Source organism: Diceros bicornis, chromosome 2 (assembly GCF_020826845.1).
Source record: "Diceros bicornis minor isolate mBicDic1 chromosome 2, mDicBic1.mat.cur, whole genome shotgun sequence".
Classification (NCBI taxonomy): domain Eukaryota; kingdom Metazoa; phylum Chordata; class Mammalia; order Perissodactyla; family Rhinocerotidae; genus Diceros; species Diceros bicornis.
Genome location: NC_080741.1, coordinates 51,929,782 through 51,948,031, shown reverse-complemented (window position 1 = coordinate 51,948,031; position 18,250 = coordinate 51,929,782). Strand labels below are relative to the sequence as shown.

At 37.4% G+C, this 18,250-nt stretch overlaps 1 protein-coding gene across 1 annotated transcript in view; it reads right to left on the bottom strand.

Annotated features, from left to right (window-relative positions):
- Positions 1–18,250, bottom strand: part of DOCK3 (dedicator of cytokinesis 3) — a 460,033-nt gene that overhangs the window by 198,628 nt on the left and 243,155 nt on the right. The window contains exons 8-9 of the mRNA XM_058559633.1: positions 11,382–11,423; positions 10,605–10,759 (exon numbers count right to left, since the gene is read on the bottom strand). Of these exons, the coding sequence (XP_058415616.1) occupies positions 10,605–10,759; positions 11,382–11,423 (197 nt within the window). The remainder of the gene's footprint in view (positions 1–10,604; positions 10,760–11,381; positions 11,424–18,250) is intronic.

Sequence of the window (18,250 nt, the reverse complement as noted above, 5' to 3'; positions counted from 1 at the left end):
CAATGAGTGAATGGATACACAAATTGTGGCATATCCATACGATGGAATATTATTCAGTCATATAAAGAAATGAAGTACTGATGCATGCTACAACATGAATGAACCTTAAAATCATTATGATAAGTGAAAGAATCCAGACATAAAAGGTCACATATTGTATGATTCCATTTATGTGACATATCTAGAACAGATAAATCCATAGAGATGGAATGCAGACTGGTGGCTGCCAGGTACTGGGAGTAGAGCGGAGTGGGGAGATGAGGAGCAACTGTTTATCAGGTTCAGGGCTTCCTTTTGGGTTGATGAAAATATTTTGGAACTAGACAGAGATGGTGAATGTGGTTCACTGTGAATGCAGTAAATGCCACTCAACTGTTCACTTTTTTTTTGTTTGTTTGGTTTTTGTTTTGCTTTTTTTTTTTTTTTGTCAAGAAGATGGGCCCTGAGCTAACATCTGCCAATCCTCCTCTTTTTGCTGAGGAAGACTGGCCCTGGGCCAACATCCCTGCCCATCTTCCTCTACTTTATATGGGACACTGCCACAGCATGGCTTCGACAAGCAGTGCGTCGGTGCATGCCTGGGATCTGAACCTGTGAATCCCGGGCAGCTGCAGCGGAGCTCGTGCACCCAACCGCTTGTGCTACCAGGCCAGCCCCTCAACTGTTCACTTTTAAATGGTTAATTTTATGTTATGTGAACCTTACCTCAATTTAAAAAAGTGTTACATATAATTTTTAATATTTATACTTTATGTATTTTTTCTTGATTATTCTTGCTACTGGTATGTCTATTTTTTTAAGTTTCTTTTTTTCAGAGAGTTGGTTTTTATTTTATTGATCCTATTGTTTACTTCTTTAAGTTCTATTATTATATTATTTTCTTCCTTTTGCTTTCTTTAGGTTAACTTTGTTTTTCTTTTTCTAGCATCCTAAGCTGAAAACAATATTCATTTTTCTTCATTTGGGGGCAAGGAGGTTGCTTGCCAATGATCTGGTTTGTTGACAATTGGAGTGTAAACATGGAAGAGGTGCTCAGCAAAACTGAGGGGCACAGAAAGGCAGCTATCTACTGACAAACTCTCAGGCAATGTTTCAACAGGTGCCCACAAAGGCCAGTATTTAGAAGCAACTAAAGGAACAGCTGTACCATGGCTTTTCCATAAAAGCAATTTGATGTCAACGGCAGTCCTTGACCTCATTTAAGGTCACATCTGACTGTAAGTTAGGTTAGGGAATCTAAAGGTTTCTTCTGTGAATACTTTTATTTTTTAAATTTATATTTTAATTGTATCTATGTGCAAGAATGCTTAAGAAATCAAAAATCTTCTTTTTGTTTTTGGTGGTGAAACCGTCTTCAATCAAGACACCATAAACCAGCAGTGGGCTTCATGTCTTTTCCCAACTTATACTATGTTTGTTAAGAACAAAGCATTTTGGCCCAACTTGGATGTTGTAAATTCACGATTACCAAAGAGTGAGTTGGTGGCTATGAGGACAAGTTCTACTTAGCAACGTTGGCTTCTCCATCCTCTGACAATTGTCAAAGAGTGCATTGCTCCAGAGGAAGAATCTTGTGAAAACAAAGCAAATAAGCGGCCTTATATTTGTGTCTTCATGTCTTTCATCAGTGATGAAAAATTATTAGCCATTGTCTCTTGGAGAACATCTTCTCCATTCTTTTCTCTTTTTCTGTGATTCTAATTACATGTTTATTACCCTTTATCATTCTATTCTCATGTTCCTTAATACTTCTTTCATATTTTTCATCTCCTCATATCTCTTTGCTACATTCTGGACAGTTATACTCATTTATTCAACAAATATTTATTTAGCACTTAATAGGTGGCAAGCACTGTTCCAGGCATTTGGGTACCTCAGTGAACAAAATAAATACATCCCTGCCCAGGAGGAGCCCATAACTGAAGAGACAAAATGAAGAAACAGACAAAAAAACAATAAACACAATTATTAAATTATGTAGAATGTAGAAGGTGATAAATGCCATTGAAAAAATAAAAAGGAGAGTAAGGTAATTCCTTCTCTGTTTTTTTTTCTCCGAAAGAAAGACGATTTTATTTGCCTGTAATGAGATCAATGATTATCTTAGAAAATCCTGTTTCAGAGCATAAGTGAGACAAATCTGCATATTTGTCATACTGGTTATGTCATTACATAGAAAATACATATACGTTTTAGTAAGTCTTGCATTGTTATGGGGTGTAACACCTGGCAGGAAAATTCACATCTCCCCACATTTCCTTTTTTTTAAAATCACTTTATTGAGGTACGATTGACATACAAAAAGCTGTACATATTTAATTTACACAACCAGATGAGTTTAAAGTATACCCCTGTGAAACCATCACCACAACCTATGCCATAAACATATCCATCACCTCCAAGTTTCGTCCTGCCCAATTTATTATTATTGCTATTGTTATTTATTTATAGTGAAATAAGAACACAACATAACATTTACCTTCTTAGCAAATTTTTCAGTATACAGTACAGTATTGTTACCTGTATGCATTATGCTGTACAGATCTCTAGAAACTTATTCATCTTGTATAAGTGAAATTTTGTACCCTTTAACTAATACCTCACCATTTTCCCCTCCCCCCAGGCTCTGAAAACCACCATTTTACCCTCTACTCTATGAGTTTGACTATTTTAGATTACTCATGTAAGTGGTATCATGAAGTATTTGGCTTTCTATGTATGGCTTATTTCACGAAGCATAATGTCCTCCAAGTTCATCCATGTTGTTGTAAATGGCAGGATGTCTTTCTTTTTTTAACGCTGAACAATATTCCATTGTATGTATACACCACATTTTCTTTATCCATTCATCCACTGATCTACATTTAGGTTGCTTCCATGTCTTGGCTTCTGTGAATAATGCAGCAATGAACATGAGAGTACAGCTATCTCTTTGAGAACCTGATTTCAATTCCTCTGGATACACCCAGAAATGGGATTGCTGGATCATATGGTACTTCTATTTTCTATTTTTTGAGGAACCTCCGTACTGTTTTCCATAGTGGCTGCACTAATTTACATCACCAACAGTGTACAAGGGTTCCTTTTTCTCTACATCCTCCCCAACACTTATCTTTTTATTTTTTGTTTTTGATAGCCATCCTAGCAATTGTGAGGTGATATATCATTGTGGTTTTGATTTACATTTCCCTGTTGATTAGTGATGTTGAGTACCTTTGCATAGACCTGTTGGCCATGTATACGTCTTCTTCAGAGAAACATCTATTCATTTCCTTTGCCCGTCTTTAATCAGGTTTTTTTATTGCTATTGAGTTGTAGGAGTTTCTTATACATTTTGGATACTAACCCTTTATCAGATATATGGTTTGCAGATATTTTCTCCCATTTTGTAGGTTGCCTTTTCATTTTGTTGTTTCCTTTGCTGGGTAGAATGAAGTTTTTTAGTTTGATGTAATCCCACTTGTCTATTTTTGCTTTTGTTGTGTTTTTGGTGTCAGATCCAAAAAATAATTGCCAAGGCCAATGTCAATAAGCTTTTTCCCTATGTTTTCTTCTAGGAGTTTTACAGTTTCAGGTCTTATACATTATGTCTTTAATCCATTCTGAGTTGATTTTTTGCATACAATGGAAGGGTAAAATTTCATTCTTTTACATGTGGATATCTGGTTTTCCCAACACCATTTATTGAAGAGACTATCCTTTCCCCATTGTATATTACTGGTGCCCTTGTCAAAGATCAGTTGACTGTATATGCATGGGTTTATTTCTGGGATTTCTATTCTGTTGCAATGGTCATTATGTCCTTTTTTTATTCCCATACCATACTGTTTTGATTACTGTAGCTTTGTATTATATTTTGAAATCAAGAAGTGTGATGCCTCCAGCTTTGTTCAATTGTTTCTTCTCCTTTACTGGTACTTCTTCCCCAACCTTAAAGAATTCCAAATTACCTGGCAGCACACTGTGCATGTTAGGTATACAAAATGTTTTCTTAATGACTGAAATATTCCCTATATTTTAGCCTTTGCTCTTTTTTACATGTTCTCACTTTTTCAGATAGCTTTGTTTCTGCACGCAAGAACTATCCCATGAAAATTCTCATCTTCATCTGTGACATCTCACCTGCATCCCAGATGCCTCCACCACATGGCCTGTGGGTTGTTTAGCTATCACTTCAAACTCAACATAGCCAAAACAGAACTCATTATTTCTTTCACTCGGCTGGCTTCAATAATTATAGCACCACTCTCCTTGTTTCTAAGGTAAAAAACCATTCAGTTATATGTTTCAAAAAGAGAGAGAAAAAAGGATAAGAGGAATAACTAAGTTTGGGGGGCTGGCCCGATGGCGCAGCAGTCAAGCGTGCACGCTCTGCTGCAGTGGCCCAGGGTTTGGATCCCGGGCGGGCACCGACGCACCGCTTGTCAAGCCATGCTGTGGTGGCATCCCATATAAAGTAGAGGAAGATGGGCAATGATGTTAGCCCAGGGCCAATCTTCCTTGGCAAAAAGAGGAGGATTGGCATCGCATGTTAGCTCTGGGCTGATCTTCCTCACAAGAAAAATAAAAAATAAAAAATAACTAAGTTTGTTGCTAATTTAGTAGACTACTCATCCATTCAACAAATAACTACTGAGTACCTACCACATGCCAATTCTCCTAGGGTCAGGGGATTTGCTGGTGAATGAGATTAGAAAAGTCTCTATTCTCATGGTGATTACAGTCCAGTGGTGGGACACAGACAATGAAAAAGATAAATATGTAAACTATTTAGTATGCTAGATGGTATTAAGTGCTAAGGAAAAATATAAAGCAAGGAAGGGACATTGAGAACATGTATGTGTATGTGGGAGCTGGTGGTAATGATGGTTTCAATTCTAGACAGGGTGGCCAGGAAAAGCCTGAGAGGGTGATATTTGAGTAAAAATCTGAAGAAGATGAGAATGTAAGCATCATAAGGATATCCAGGAAACAGCAGGGGGAAAAAATGCCCTAAAGTAGGAACACGTGTTATGTTTTCAGGGAATAGCAAGGAGGCCATTGTAGAGTGATCAAGGGTGGAATGATAGGAAATTAGGTTATAGAGGTGATGAGGCTGGGATGATATCTCATAGAACAAGGTACTCTTTCTTCTCTAATCTTACTACTAGCCCCCTTATCCTGGGGCCTTATCACTTCATGTCTGCAACAGCTTCTAACTCATCTCATCTACTTTCCAGTTTAACCTATATATTTAGCCACTGTGATAAACTCAACCACCTTCAACATGTTATTCCTGTGCTCAAGGATTCATAAGGGCTATCTAATGCATCAAGTCTAAATTAGTATACAGGGTTTTCAGGGCTATCCTAGACCTATTTAATCTTGTCTCTAGCACTTTTTTTCTCATTGGATATTTACTGAGCTCTCTCTTTGTTCAAGGGGTTGTGAGTAGTCAAAGATGGGTAAGAAATAGGTTGAAGACCTGGAGTTTACTGTCAACAGAAACGTTTTCCTAGCTCTAACAGCTTCTTCTAATCTCCTGCACACATACATTGATGTCTTTATTGTTTCTGACTCACGCTTTTGCCTGTTACTTTTCATGCTTGATTATCCTCTCTTCTTGAACTTACAATAAAATCCAAAATCCTTCCATGGCTGTAAGGCCTTGCATAATCTGGTCCCTGACCAGCTCTTCAACTGCCTCTTGTGATATCCTTTCCTTCTCTCACTTACTACATTCCAACACTGACCACCTCTCAGTTCTTTGAATGTACCAAATTTGTCTCTGCATCTAGACCTTCTTCTGCCTAGATCACATTATCCACTCTTTTTGCTTACTCATATTTGAAGCCTTGGCTTGGAAGCCATGAGAGCTTCCCCTCACTCCACTCTACATGAGATTTCATAGCACCCTGCATGATTTTCCTTTATAGCACTTATCACAATTTTTAAACTATGCACTTATTAATGTGATCATGTATTTAATAATCTCTCTACTAGAGAGAGTTGGTCTCTCTACTAGATTGTAAGCTCCAAGAAGACAAGCAGATATGTCTCTTGCTCACTATCCCTAGCATCTAACCCAATATCTGGTAGACACTAATAAATATTTGCTGAACAAATAAATTAAGACCCTATTCTGAATCCTGGATACTCTTTAATTCAACTACTTTTATTTTCTTCAAGAGCCCTTTTCGGCTTCTCAGTCTCTCAATGATCCTCTTCTTCCCTGACTCCTTTTTCCTTTTTTAAAATATTTCTTTGAATAGTGAATTCAAAACCCTGCTGACAACTGATCCAGCTCACCACGACAGGAAAAGCCATCTCTCTCAGTATATTACATTGCAAAACTGACTGTATTTCTTTCCCAAACTATACAATTTAATCCTAAATATAAAGCAAAGTCTGAAATGTAACTGATTCGAAAAAATATATAAAACCACCAGGATTTGGACAGAACTCCCTTTTTTTAGCTTAAAAAAACTCTATAAAAGTTTCTATCTGAATAGGTTGTATTTTTTGTTTTTCTCTGATTTCTTATTGTGCTTAAAGTCTTGCCACATGTCAATAAGACACCTGCCCATCTTACTTTTCCACTCAGTTTGTCTGATACTTAAAATCAGGAAAAACATGTTTCACATCTTAGGAATCTTATAATGCCCTGTTCAGGCCTCCTCAGGGCCAGGGACATTTCTTTTTAACCTCTAAATCCCTACCAGTTATTGCAGGGGCCCACAAACAAGAAACCCTCAGTAAACGCTTGCTAAACTGTTGAATTAAATGAAAATTTCTTGATTCCCAGGTGATTGATTGGTACTTATTTGATAGATGCACTTATTCATTCATTCACTCAATAAATATTTATTTAATGCTCCAATATCCAAAGTCCTGTGCTTAGCACTATGGATAAAGTAGTACCAAAAAACACACAAGGAAGCTCCCGTTCCAGGGGGCGAAGTCTATACGCATGTGTACAGTTACAACATAAAATCTAGTAATGAGATAAAGCTAGGTACAGGGTGTCATCATGGGAACAATGAAATCCCAGGGCCTGATCCTACATAAATATTGAGGAAGGTTTCATATAGTTGAGTTTTTTTTTTTATTGTGAAATTTTTGTTGTACATTATTGTTTGTCAGTCACCATATAAGTGCCTCCCTCCACCCCTTGTGCCCACCCCCATAAAGTTAAGTTTTAGAGAATAGACAGGCGTTTACCAAGCCAACAAGGGTAGGGAGGCACGAAAGAGCAAGGCATGTTTAGGGAAAGCCAAATAAGTCATCAGGAGTAAAACAGGATCCATGAAATAAAGTTAGAGAAATAGGAAGAATTATATCATGCTGGGCCTTTTATGCCACGCTAAGTAACAAGGGCTTTAGGTTAAGTGGGAGCTGACATGAACAGTTTGATTTTTTGTGTGTGTGTGTGAGGAAGATCAGCCCTGAGCTAACAGCCATGCCAATCCTCCTCTTTTTGCTGAGAAAGACTGGCCCGGAGCTAACATCCGTGCCTATCTTCCTCCACCGTATATGGGATGCCGCCACAGCATGGCCTGACAAGCGGTGTGTCGGTTTGCGCCCGGGATCCGAACCCGGGCCACCAGCAGCAGAGCGCGCGCGCTTAACCGCTTCGCCACCGGGCCAGCCCCCAGTTCGCATTTTTAAAAGAGAAGTATAGTGGTAGTGTGGAGAATAACTCAGGGTAGAAAGACAGTAGATTCAGGGAGTCTATGTTTGGGAAGAAATGTGAAGGATCTGGAGTGACAGTGGGGATGGAATGGGGGCAGTGATTTGATTAATACTTAGAAGATAGAAGTTGACAGAATACAATAATTAATTGAGAAGAGAAGGAGATAGAGAGGGAGGAGCCTAAGACGACTCCTAAGTTTCTGACATGGATCTCTGAGCAAATGACAATGTCTTTCACTTGATTTAAGGAGCACAGGAGGAAGTATGTGTGTGAAGAAAGAAAATGAATTCAGTTTAGACACACTGAGGTAGAAATGGCTGGGGGACATCCAAAGGTAGATGTCTGGTAGGAAAAAGGAAATGAGGACCTGAAGCTCATGGGAGAGGTCTTAACCAGAGATTTAGATTTCAAGGCTAAATGTTTATGATTCTGTTCAGAATGATGAAATGTCACAAAAATCAGAGCTACCAAGGCCCTGCCAGCTGCTGCTTCTTCCCTCCTGCAGATAGTCTAATACTCACTCATCAGTCAACATGTGTAAGAATGTACTATGTAGGTTTGCAATTTGTCATTCACCTTAAGCTCCTCTAGGTTTGCCTGTGGAATCAGCAACGAGACGAAGTGGAGGAATATCAGGTCTTCTCTTTAGCCTGCTCCCCCTGCTCAGATGTATTCTTTGGCATAGAGGTGAGCGTGTCCTGGTAATACTGAACACTAGATTAGCACCATTTTATTCGAGACTAGACTAGCAATATTTGATTGGAAAGACAGTCACTCAAGGAGTTCTCTTGAGGGGAAGAAACAATTAAACTGATTGCTCTGTATCAATGCTCTGTGTACCTGATGAAATACATCCCTAACTTTTCGTGACATCTGACAACTGCTTCAAGAAAGTAATATAAGACCAATTTAATACTTAATCATAATGAAAGCATAATTATCTGGTAATACCAGCTCAATGACCTAAAATTTTTGAGAGCTTATACAACTACACAAACCCTAATAGAAAGAAGAAAGAATATTGATTGATTAAACCCAGATCTAAAATTCTGCTTATTACTTCACTCTTTAAAGAAAGTGGATAATATTTTCAACTAGAGACCTTATATTTTTATTATGTGAATGGGGAGGAGGTACAGCTCTCTAATATCCAGGGATTTTTAAATGACCTACACATTTCCAGCAACTCTACAAAATTTTTTTTTTTACATTTCCTCTTTTAAAATGTTTCATCGTTTATTAAGGCTAAGTTATAAACAGTAAATCCAATGATAAATCAACTGGTGCACTGATGATCCTGCACGGATTACAAACAGAGCAGTGGGATGTCTCTGCTGGGTTGGGATCTTCTCTGTGCAATAAGCCCGATAAAGCATGTACTGGGTACAGGCACTGTGTGAAGTGCTGGGATCACGGAGAGAGAAGACACAGTCCCTGGCACTCAAGAATGACAAAGTAGTGTGCTCTGGTTTTCAAACTGCAAACCAAGGACTTTCAAGGGTTCCACAGGGTACTGGCTGGGCAAGAGGACAGTGAGATTCCTGTTATTTCCCCTTTCCCTTCATTGGTGGAGTAGTTCTATTTTATCTGTTTCAGACACTGGACTTTCTCATAAAATTTAGCTTGAAGAAAGGATTCTTCCACACACAAAATAATTAATAAAGTTTACAAACCTTTGGTATAATAGAGAAACAAGAGCAGCCAGAATCTACATCCACACAGCCCTGGCCTGTAGTCTTGCCTGTGTGTAGCAGCTGTAGCTGCCACCACCACCACTACCAGCTTCTCTACCACAGCTTTCCTAGAAGCACATACTGGGAGCCATTGGTGACAAGGAAAACCCACATGCCCTCATCAATGAGTGTATCATTTTATTTCTATGCCAAAACGAAGCATAGTGCTTTAATTTTTTTTTTTTTGAGGGAGTGGTCAAGATCAGAGGCACTGTGGAGCATGCACACTAACTGCTTTTCTTCTGTACTCTGTTATAACTTCCTTTTTTAATTTTCCCACATGAAACATGCAAGTGGAAAAGTGAACAATTGTTTCACAGTTATTTTCAAATTTTAAGTAAAAAAACAAAAGAAAAAACCCCATAAAGCACTCTTAACACAGGAAGTTACCAAGCAATATAAAAGTATCCCAAGATTTATTTTCTCTCTGCCCCACCTAGAAGACGATGACACAGAAATGTTTGGACTCTCTAAAAATTCCAAGTTGGCTACAAAGGTCATCTCACCCCATCAGAGCCTTGCTGGCCTCTAGAGGAAGAGAAGCCTAGAGTGTCTCCTTGATTCCTTCCTACCTTTCAAGGGGAAAAGCACTGTTGCAGGTGCTCATGCTTAAGGGCCTCACTGCTCTGCCAAGACACGTCAGTCCTTTTCTGCAGCCCCTCCTCCTACCCAAGGCAAAGATGAACGATGGAGTCAGGCCAACCTTCCCTTCTGCTCAGAAGGTGCTCTCCCCTTCACAGGGCTGGAAAGGCACTGAGGGCTGGGACTGCCCTCAGACAGGACACCATTAGCCTATTTCCCTGTGAACCCTCTCTCCCACATGCAGCAAAGCAGAGCCCAGGGCTTCCTGCATTCTAGAATTCGCCCTCTTTTCTGGATTTGCTTTGTTCTATGTTTCTCCTATGTGTTTTCTCTGGCACTGAATAGACGCATCCTTTTCTCTCCCTGGGGTGATGATAGCCAAGACTGAGATTTGAGCTTCCATGTGGAAATAGGCATAGAATAAAAAAGAGGCCACATGTGCCTTCAGGGTACACTGGGATTTGAGGCAAAACTCCCAGTTAAATAAGAGGAGGTCATTTTATCTTGTTTTACCTCCTCTGTGCATCTGTCTTCTCTGAAGGCCAGAGATGCCTATGACCCAGGCCATACCATCCTAATGCAGTCTCGACCTCACGAGAAAATCTAGTAACTTTTACCTGATCTGCTTGCCTTCTCTCATATCATATAAGGAAAAGAAGACATCAGTATCTTCCCCAATGGTATTGTAGGTGAAACTCTTCAGACTGAGGAAGAAGTGATGTGGCACTGGCATCCGACAGGTTTCCCCATGACGTGGGCGCACTGTATCTACCTAATAAGGAAGACAAAAAACAGTGACTTCTGTTATTCATTACATTGATCATAAATAAAATGAAAACTAAATGACTAACTCCTCATATTGCCGAAGGGGATCATTTAAGAGAGAGACTGAAGGTGTTTTCTCTGCTAGTAGGGGGTGCTGCATCAATATGCTTGGTTTGAGGTGGGAAAATATGCAGCTGGGAGAAGTAAACAGAGTGAAGGAGATATGGGAACAGTAATTCCAACTTACAATTGAACTCAAAATCTCCACCACGTCACAAACATCTAAATTCTCCAGGGAACCATTTTCAAAGTCAATTCTTGGACCCTGATGCACTTGATTTACACTCTCAGATGGTAATTAGTTACCATTCTATATGACATTTTTATTTTATTCCAGACTGGTTCATTTCAGTCTCTCAGTCTACTTTCTTTCAATTATGCTTATGTAAATTTGCACAGAGGAGTGGAGACTGGCCAAATCTGCTTGGAGGTCAGGGCTCCTTAGGTGAAAGGCACCAAACAATCAAGAAGTCAGTAGCGTCTGTCATTTCCTGGTGCATCTCTATGTTGTGATCTCTTACAAGAAAGAGTTGAGGGAAAAGACTGGGAGGCCTGGTTAAGCTGCTTACCTGGGATGTACTTTGCTGTACACTCTGCCGGCTAGATAAATGCTATGGAAAGAAAGAAACAAAAATTCACTCAACTGGGAAGGAAACTAGCTTGTATTAAGTACCTTCTATATGTTAGGTATTCTACTATGTCTTTTATATATATGATCTCATTTAATTCTGATAACCTTATGAGGCAAAAGTTATTTGTACTTGAAGGAGACAACTAAGGCCTAGGGTAAGGAAATGATTTGCAAAAGGTCACACAGCAAGAAGGCAGCAAAGTCTGGGTTCAAACTCAAGCCTCTCCAGCTCAGAGTACCAGCCAAGTGACAAGTGGGTGCTTGCTACTGGATTTCTGCTTTGGCACTGTCTTCTCCACACACTGTACCACGTCCTCAGCTGCGTGATCCAGCTTCTTCAGGCTCTCTGAAAGAGGAGGAGGTGTAGCTTTTAACCAAAAGGGGCTTCCTCCCAAACATCTCTCCATGCTGTTCCTGTGCTGCTGGCTGAAGTTATAAGAAGCAAATTCCAATCCCAGCTACATGCAAATGGGTTGTGAAACTTCAGACAAATTGCTTACTCTCTCCAAGAGACATTTTCCTCAACTGTAAACTTGAGATAAAAGCTTTCATTGTCTTCCTCACAGGGTTATAGCGAGGCTCAAATTACATAATGGGAAGCACCACGACACAGTAGTTAGGGACCTAAGTGCAGAAGTCAGGACACATGGTTTTAAATCTTGACTCACACTTGTGTTTCTTCATCTGTAAAGTGAGGATAACATTTTATGCTGAACTCAACTTCAAAGGGTTTTGTGCAGATTAACCCACCTTAGTATCTATCATATTGTAAATGGCTGATAACTGTTATCTATAATTACTATTCTTCTTATTATTGGTATTCTTCTTTATAATTAGTTACTAAAGAAAAGTCAGTCACATTTAGAAGTAAACCCTGGCCAGGAAGAATGGTAGGTTCACAAACACTCAGTCCCTGGTCTTGGTAAACTCAACAATGAGAGTTTCTATCCTGCTCGCTTTTGCGTCCTAGAAGTGTGAGACAGCACTCATTTGGTGAACTGTTCCACATCACTGGGGTAAGAAGACCGGCTGCTGAGTAGAATGGTTTCATTCTTTTTCCAAATACATTTAACCCTAAATAAAACTGAAGTACAATTAAATATTAATTTAAATGCATCTCGCTAGCTATATTTGCTAATTATTAAATATTCATGTGCTTTATTAGCTATATTAGTTAATTATTATTGACTATTAATGTTCATTCATGGGACTATATGTTCCCATGATAGATATTAAATATAATAAAAACAGGCCTCCACCAGCTGGGGAAATCATCACATAGAATGTATATGTACAAAACAAACTCCATATATAAAACAGGCTACGAAAAAGCTTTTAAAAATTCAGTCTTTCAGAAAAAAGTCAAGCTTTCTATGGTTTAACGACCCACATCCCACTGGGAAAGTTGCGGCCTAAAATGCATTCCATTGTTTTATTTTACATTCAGGGGTTGCACTAAGTCATTTCTTCCTCCAGTGGATTTACTGACTAATTCTTAAAAATGACTACCAATCATAAACATAAATATTCAATTATAACTATAAATAGGAGTTTACAGTTAATTTCAGTGTAAAACATCCCTGTTGACAATAATAAATGTCATTCTAGACTTCAGAAGCATTTAACTTGGGGAGAACTTTTCAACCTAGTCTGAAAGCAAACCACCACATGGGTGGCCAGAGAAAGGCATCAAAACTGGCATTTTGGACTTTCTTTCATGGCACTGTAAAGAAAAACCACTACCCTGTTGTCAGGCAGCCTGCAGCTGGCCAGCTGATACTTCCCTCTTCAGAGCCATCATTACCCGTATTAGGGCTATAATGTATTATCTTTCCATGTTTGCTATCCAACTCTAGACTTTGCCCTCCCAGGGAGCAAAGCACTTGTCTTAATTATCTTTATATCCTAAATGCCTAGCAACGTACATCAAAAATATAAATTAATTAAGAAATGCATGGACTACGTTACCGCCTCTGCCAAATTTTCCCCTGTAAAGAAGTTTTCAGCCCTTTGAAGTCTCTGTTCCATTTAGTCTACAAAAGTCTACCAATATGGAAAAAAAACTGTGCAGCTTAGACATTCTATTCAATTGAATAACACAATTAATTGCCTGCTATATTATGTCGGGAATTGTGTTAGGTATTGTGGGTCTTCCAAGGAAAAATAAGACATATCTAGTCAGGATCACCAATGAAATGATGCCTGATTGTTAGTAAACAATCTAATCAATTGATTAAAATCTGGAAATGGAAGTATAAACATTGATCTATTAAAAATATTAATCAGCACTAGAAGATAACAGACTAACACAGTTCCTGACACATGCTAGTTGTGGAAGGATAACAATGAGGCAGGAGGTTATAATGTGAATATTCTGTTAGATCTTCCCACAATTTAGAAGCTCTCATATCGTGTAATCCTCAAGTGTCTACATTTCCCAAAGAGGCATGGCTAATTAAGATTAACACAAATACTTTGTTGTTGGACTTTGAAATGCTTTCTAATTTGGGCAGCACCAAATCTCTATTGTTGAAAGTGTTAGACTTGTTGTTATGCAGAAGTAAGAATTGAGGAGCATTAGGCGATTCCTTTAGTTCTTGTCATATAGAATAGGAAATCCATTTCTGTATTTAAAGAGATTTTTATCAATTATTACCCAACATTTGGGGAGAGGCTTGTTTTTTTTTTTAATGAAATACAAAATGTTCTAAATGCAAATTTAAGGTATAATCCTATTTATAAAAGTTTTCTTATAAAATGTGTGGCAAGGAGTATTATTATAATCAGAAAGTTTCATATTGAGTCTTTGTAATCTCTAGTAATAGATTTAAATGTAAATACAAAAGATTTTAAAAGGTTACTCCTTTGAACTTTGTTGATAAATTTAACATTTAACGAAAACATTTACTATATGCAATTCAACATGAAAATAAGTGGTTTCATGAATTTATGGGACTGGCAACATCAGTTTTTCTTCGTCATATGTAATTCTTTCTACCTAAAAGCAAATACATGGGATAAAAAGAAAAATCAGCATAAAATAACATGAGACTTGAACTTTACGCCTTTTTGATAAATCTGTTAAAATTAACATTTTAATTTATTAAAAGTAATATTAGCATATAGTTTTAAAAGTTAAATAGACCTAAAAGGCTTGCAATAAAATTATTAGTCCTCTGTTCATCCTGTCCTGTTCCCTACAGATAAGTACCTTCAACTCTTTACTGTGTTTTCTAGAATTTATTAAATATTTCTAAACGTCATATTTATATTGCTTTTTATCCAATTTTAGATTTATCTATTGGCTTCTTATTCTGGCAGTTGAGGACTTTCACATTTGCTTACATCCATTTCCCTTCATCTATCTTCCTAACATCTCACAAGTTTTGGTTAAAACTTGTTTATATTACTATTGTAACTTTTAAATATTATTCACTGCTGAGCCAAGTAGTGTACTTCAATTACATTTCCTTTCTTTTACTACTTTCTGCTTTCATACTGGAGATAGTTTCATTTAAATTATAGGGTCTTTTCCTATGCCTTCCAACAGCTCTATAAAATACCTTTCAATAACATTCTCCATATGATAACAACTACCAGATACACTATGAAGTGGTTTTTCTCCTGGAGATATCCCTCCTGGCTGCCCTTCTGCTTTAATCTGGACCAGTTACTCTGTAGGCCTATTGCACAACTGTCATCCTGGGATTTCCCTCTGATGTTAACATTGGTATTCTTTGCACCTCTCATTTGAGTCATAATCCCTTTCCTGGGCACATAATAGCATCTATTGGTTTACTCCTTCATTTTAAAGAAATAATTTATTCTTCAGTAATTTCCTGAAAAGGAGTTAAAGAGAGAAATTTTTTTTTTCTGAGACTTTGAGTGACTGAAATTTTCTTTAGGATACTTTCCCACTTGACTGATAATGTGGCTAAGCAAACATAGAATTCTAAGTTGAATTTTCTCTCAGAATTTTAAAGGCAATGTTTCATTATTTTCTAGTTTTAAATGTTGCTATTAGGAAGACAAGTGCCACTCTTAGAACAAATCCTTAGTAGGTGATCTATTTTTCCCTCTGGAAGCTTTCAGCTTTAGTGAGCTGAAATTGCACAATTAAGTGCTAAATACTTGTTGGGCCCGTTCAATCTGGTAACTCATATCTATATTCTGGGAAAGTTTTATTTCCCCCCTAGCTTTATTGAGATATAATTGACATATAATATTGTACAAGTTTAAGGTGTACAATATGATGATTTGATATACATATATATTGCGAAATGAGTACCACACTCAAGTTAGTTAATAAAACCTTCATCTAACATAATTACGTTGTTGTTTTTATTGTGAGAACATTTAAGATCTAAGAGATCTTTTAGCAACTTTCAAGAATACAATATACCATTGTTAACTACGGTCACCATGCTGTACATTAAATCCCCAGAACTTAATTCTCTCATACCTGGAAGCTTGTACCCTTTAACCAACATCTCCTCATTTTCCTCACTCCCCAGCCCCTGGCAACCACCAATCTACTCTCTGTTTCTATGAGTTCAGCTTTTTCAGATTCCACACATAAGTGAGATCATAAAGTATTTATCATTCTCTATCTGATTTATTTCATTTAGCATAACTCTCTCAAGTTTTATCAAAGTGGTTGCAAATGGCAGCATTTCCTTCTTTATTATGGCTAAATCATATTCCATTGTATATATACACCACATTTTCTTTATCCATTCACTTACTGATGAACACTTACGTTGTTTCTATGTCTTGGCTATTGTGAATACTGCAATGAACACAGAAGTGCAACTATCTCTTTGAGATCCCGATTTCAATTCTTTTGGATATATGCCCAGAAGTAGGATTTCTGGATCATATAGTAGTTCTATTTTTGAGTTTTTGAGGAACCTCCATACTGTTTTCCATTGTGGCTGTACAAATTTACATTCCCACCAACAGTGCAGAAAAATTCTCTTTTTTCCACATTCTTACCAGCATTTATCTCTTGTCCTTTTGATGATAGGCATTCTAACAGGTGTGAGGGTAATATCTCCCTGTGGTTTTGATTTGCATTTCCCTGATGATTAGTGACACTGAACATCTTTTCATGTATTCCTACGTCGTCTTTGGAAGAAAGTAAGATCTTTTGCCCACTTCAAAAATCATATTATTTGGGTTTTTGCTATCAAGTTTTAGGAGTTCCTTACATATTTTGGATATTAACTCTTTATCAGATACATGGTTTGCAAATATTTTCTCCTATTCTGTAGGTTGACTTTCTATTTTGCTGTTTCTTTTGCTACACAGATACTTTTTTGTTTGATGTAGTCCCACTTATTGACTTTTGTTTTTGTTGCTTGCGCTTTTGGTGTCATATCCAAAAAATCACCGCCAACACCAATGTCAAGCAGCTTTCCCCCTATGTTTTCTTCTAGGAGATTTATGGTTTCAGGTCTAACACTTAAGTCCTTAATGCATTTAGAGTCCTTTTTTTGTGAGTGGTATAAGATAGGGGTACAATTTCATTCTTCTACATGTGAATATTCAGTTTTTCCAACACTTATTGAAGAGACGATCCTTTCCCCATTGAATATTTTATTGGCTTCCTCGTCAAATATTAGTTGATCATATATGTGTGGGTTTATTTCTGGGGTCTTGATTCTGTTTCATTGGTCTATGTGTCTGTTTTTATGCCAATACCACATTGTTTTCATTACTATAGAGTAGTAATATAGTTTGAAATCAGAAAGTGTGATGCCTCCAGCTTTGTTCTTTCTCAAAATTGTCTTGGTTATTCGGGGCCTACTGTGGTTCCATACAAATTTTAGGATCATTTTTCCTATTTCTGTGGAAAATGCCATTGGAATTTTGATAGGGATTGCACTGAATTCTATAGATGACTTTGGGTAGTATGGACATTTTAACAATATTAACTTTTCCAATTCATGAACACAGGGTATCTTTCCATTTATTTGTGTCATCTTTAATTTCTTTCATCAATGTCTTATAGTTTGCAGTGTATAGATCTTTCACTTCCTTGGTTAAATTTATTCCTAAGTATTTTATTGTTTTTGATGCTATTGTAAATGGGATTGTTTTCTTTATTTCTTTTTCAAATAGTTCATTGTTAGTGTATTCTGATTTTTGCAATTGATTTTTGTATGTTGATTTTGTATCCTGAAACTTTGCTGAATTTATTAGTTCTAACAGTTTTTTGGTGGAGTCTTTAGAATTTTCTATACATAAGATCATGTCATCTGCAAACAGAAACAATTTGACTTCTCCATTTCCAATCTGGATGCCTTTTCTTTCTTTTTCTTGCCTAACTGCTGTGGTTAGGACTTTCTGTACTATGTTGAATAGAAACGGTGACAGCGAGCACCTTTGTCTTGTTCTTGATCTTAGAAGAAAAGCTTTCAACCTTTCACTGTCGGGTGTGATGTTGGCTGTGGGCTTGTCATATAAAGCCTTTACCTTGTCGAGGTGTGTTTTTTCTATGACCATTTTCTTGCAGGTTTTTATCCTGAAAGAATTTTGAATTTTGTCAAATGCCTTTTCTGCATCTCTTGAGATGATTATATGATTTCTTTCATTCCACTGATGAGGTGTATCACACTTATTGATTTGCATACGTTGAACCATCATTGCATCCCAGGAATAAATCTCACTTGATCACAGTGTATGATCCTTTTAATGTGCCACTGAGTTTGGTTTGCTAGAATCTTGTTGAGAATTTTTGCTATCAATCTATATTGATCAGGGATATTGGCCTGTAGTGTTTTTTTCTTGTAGTATCCTTATCTG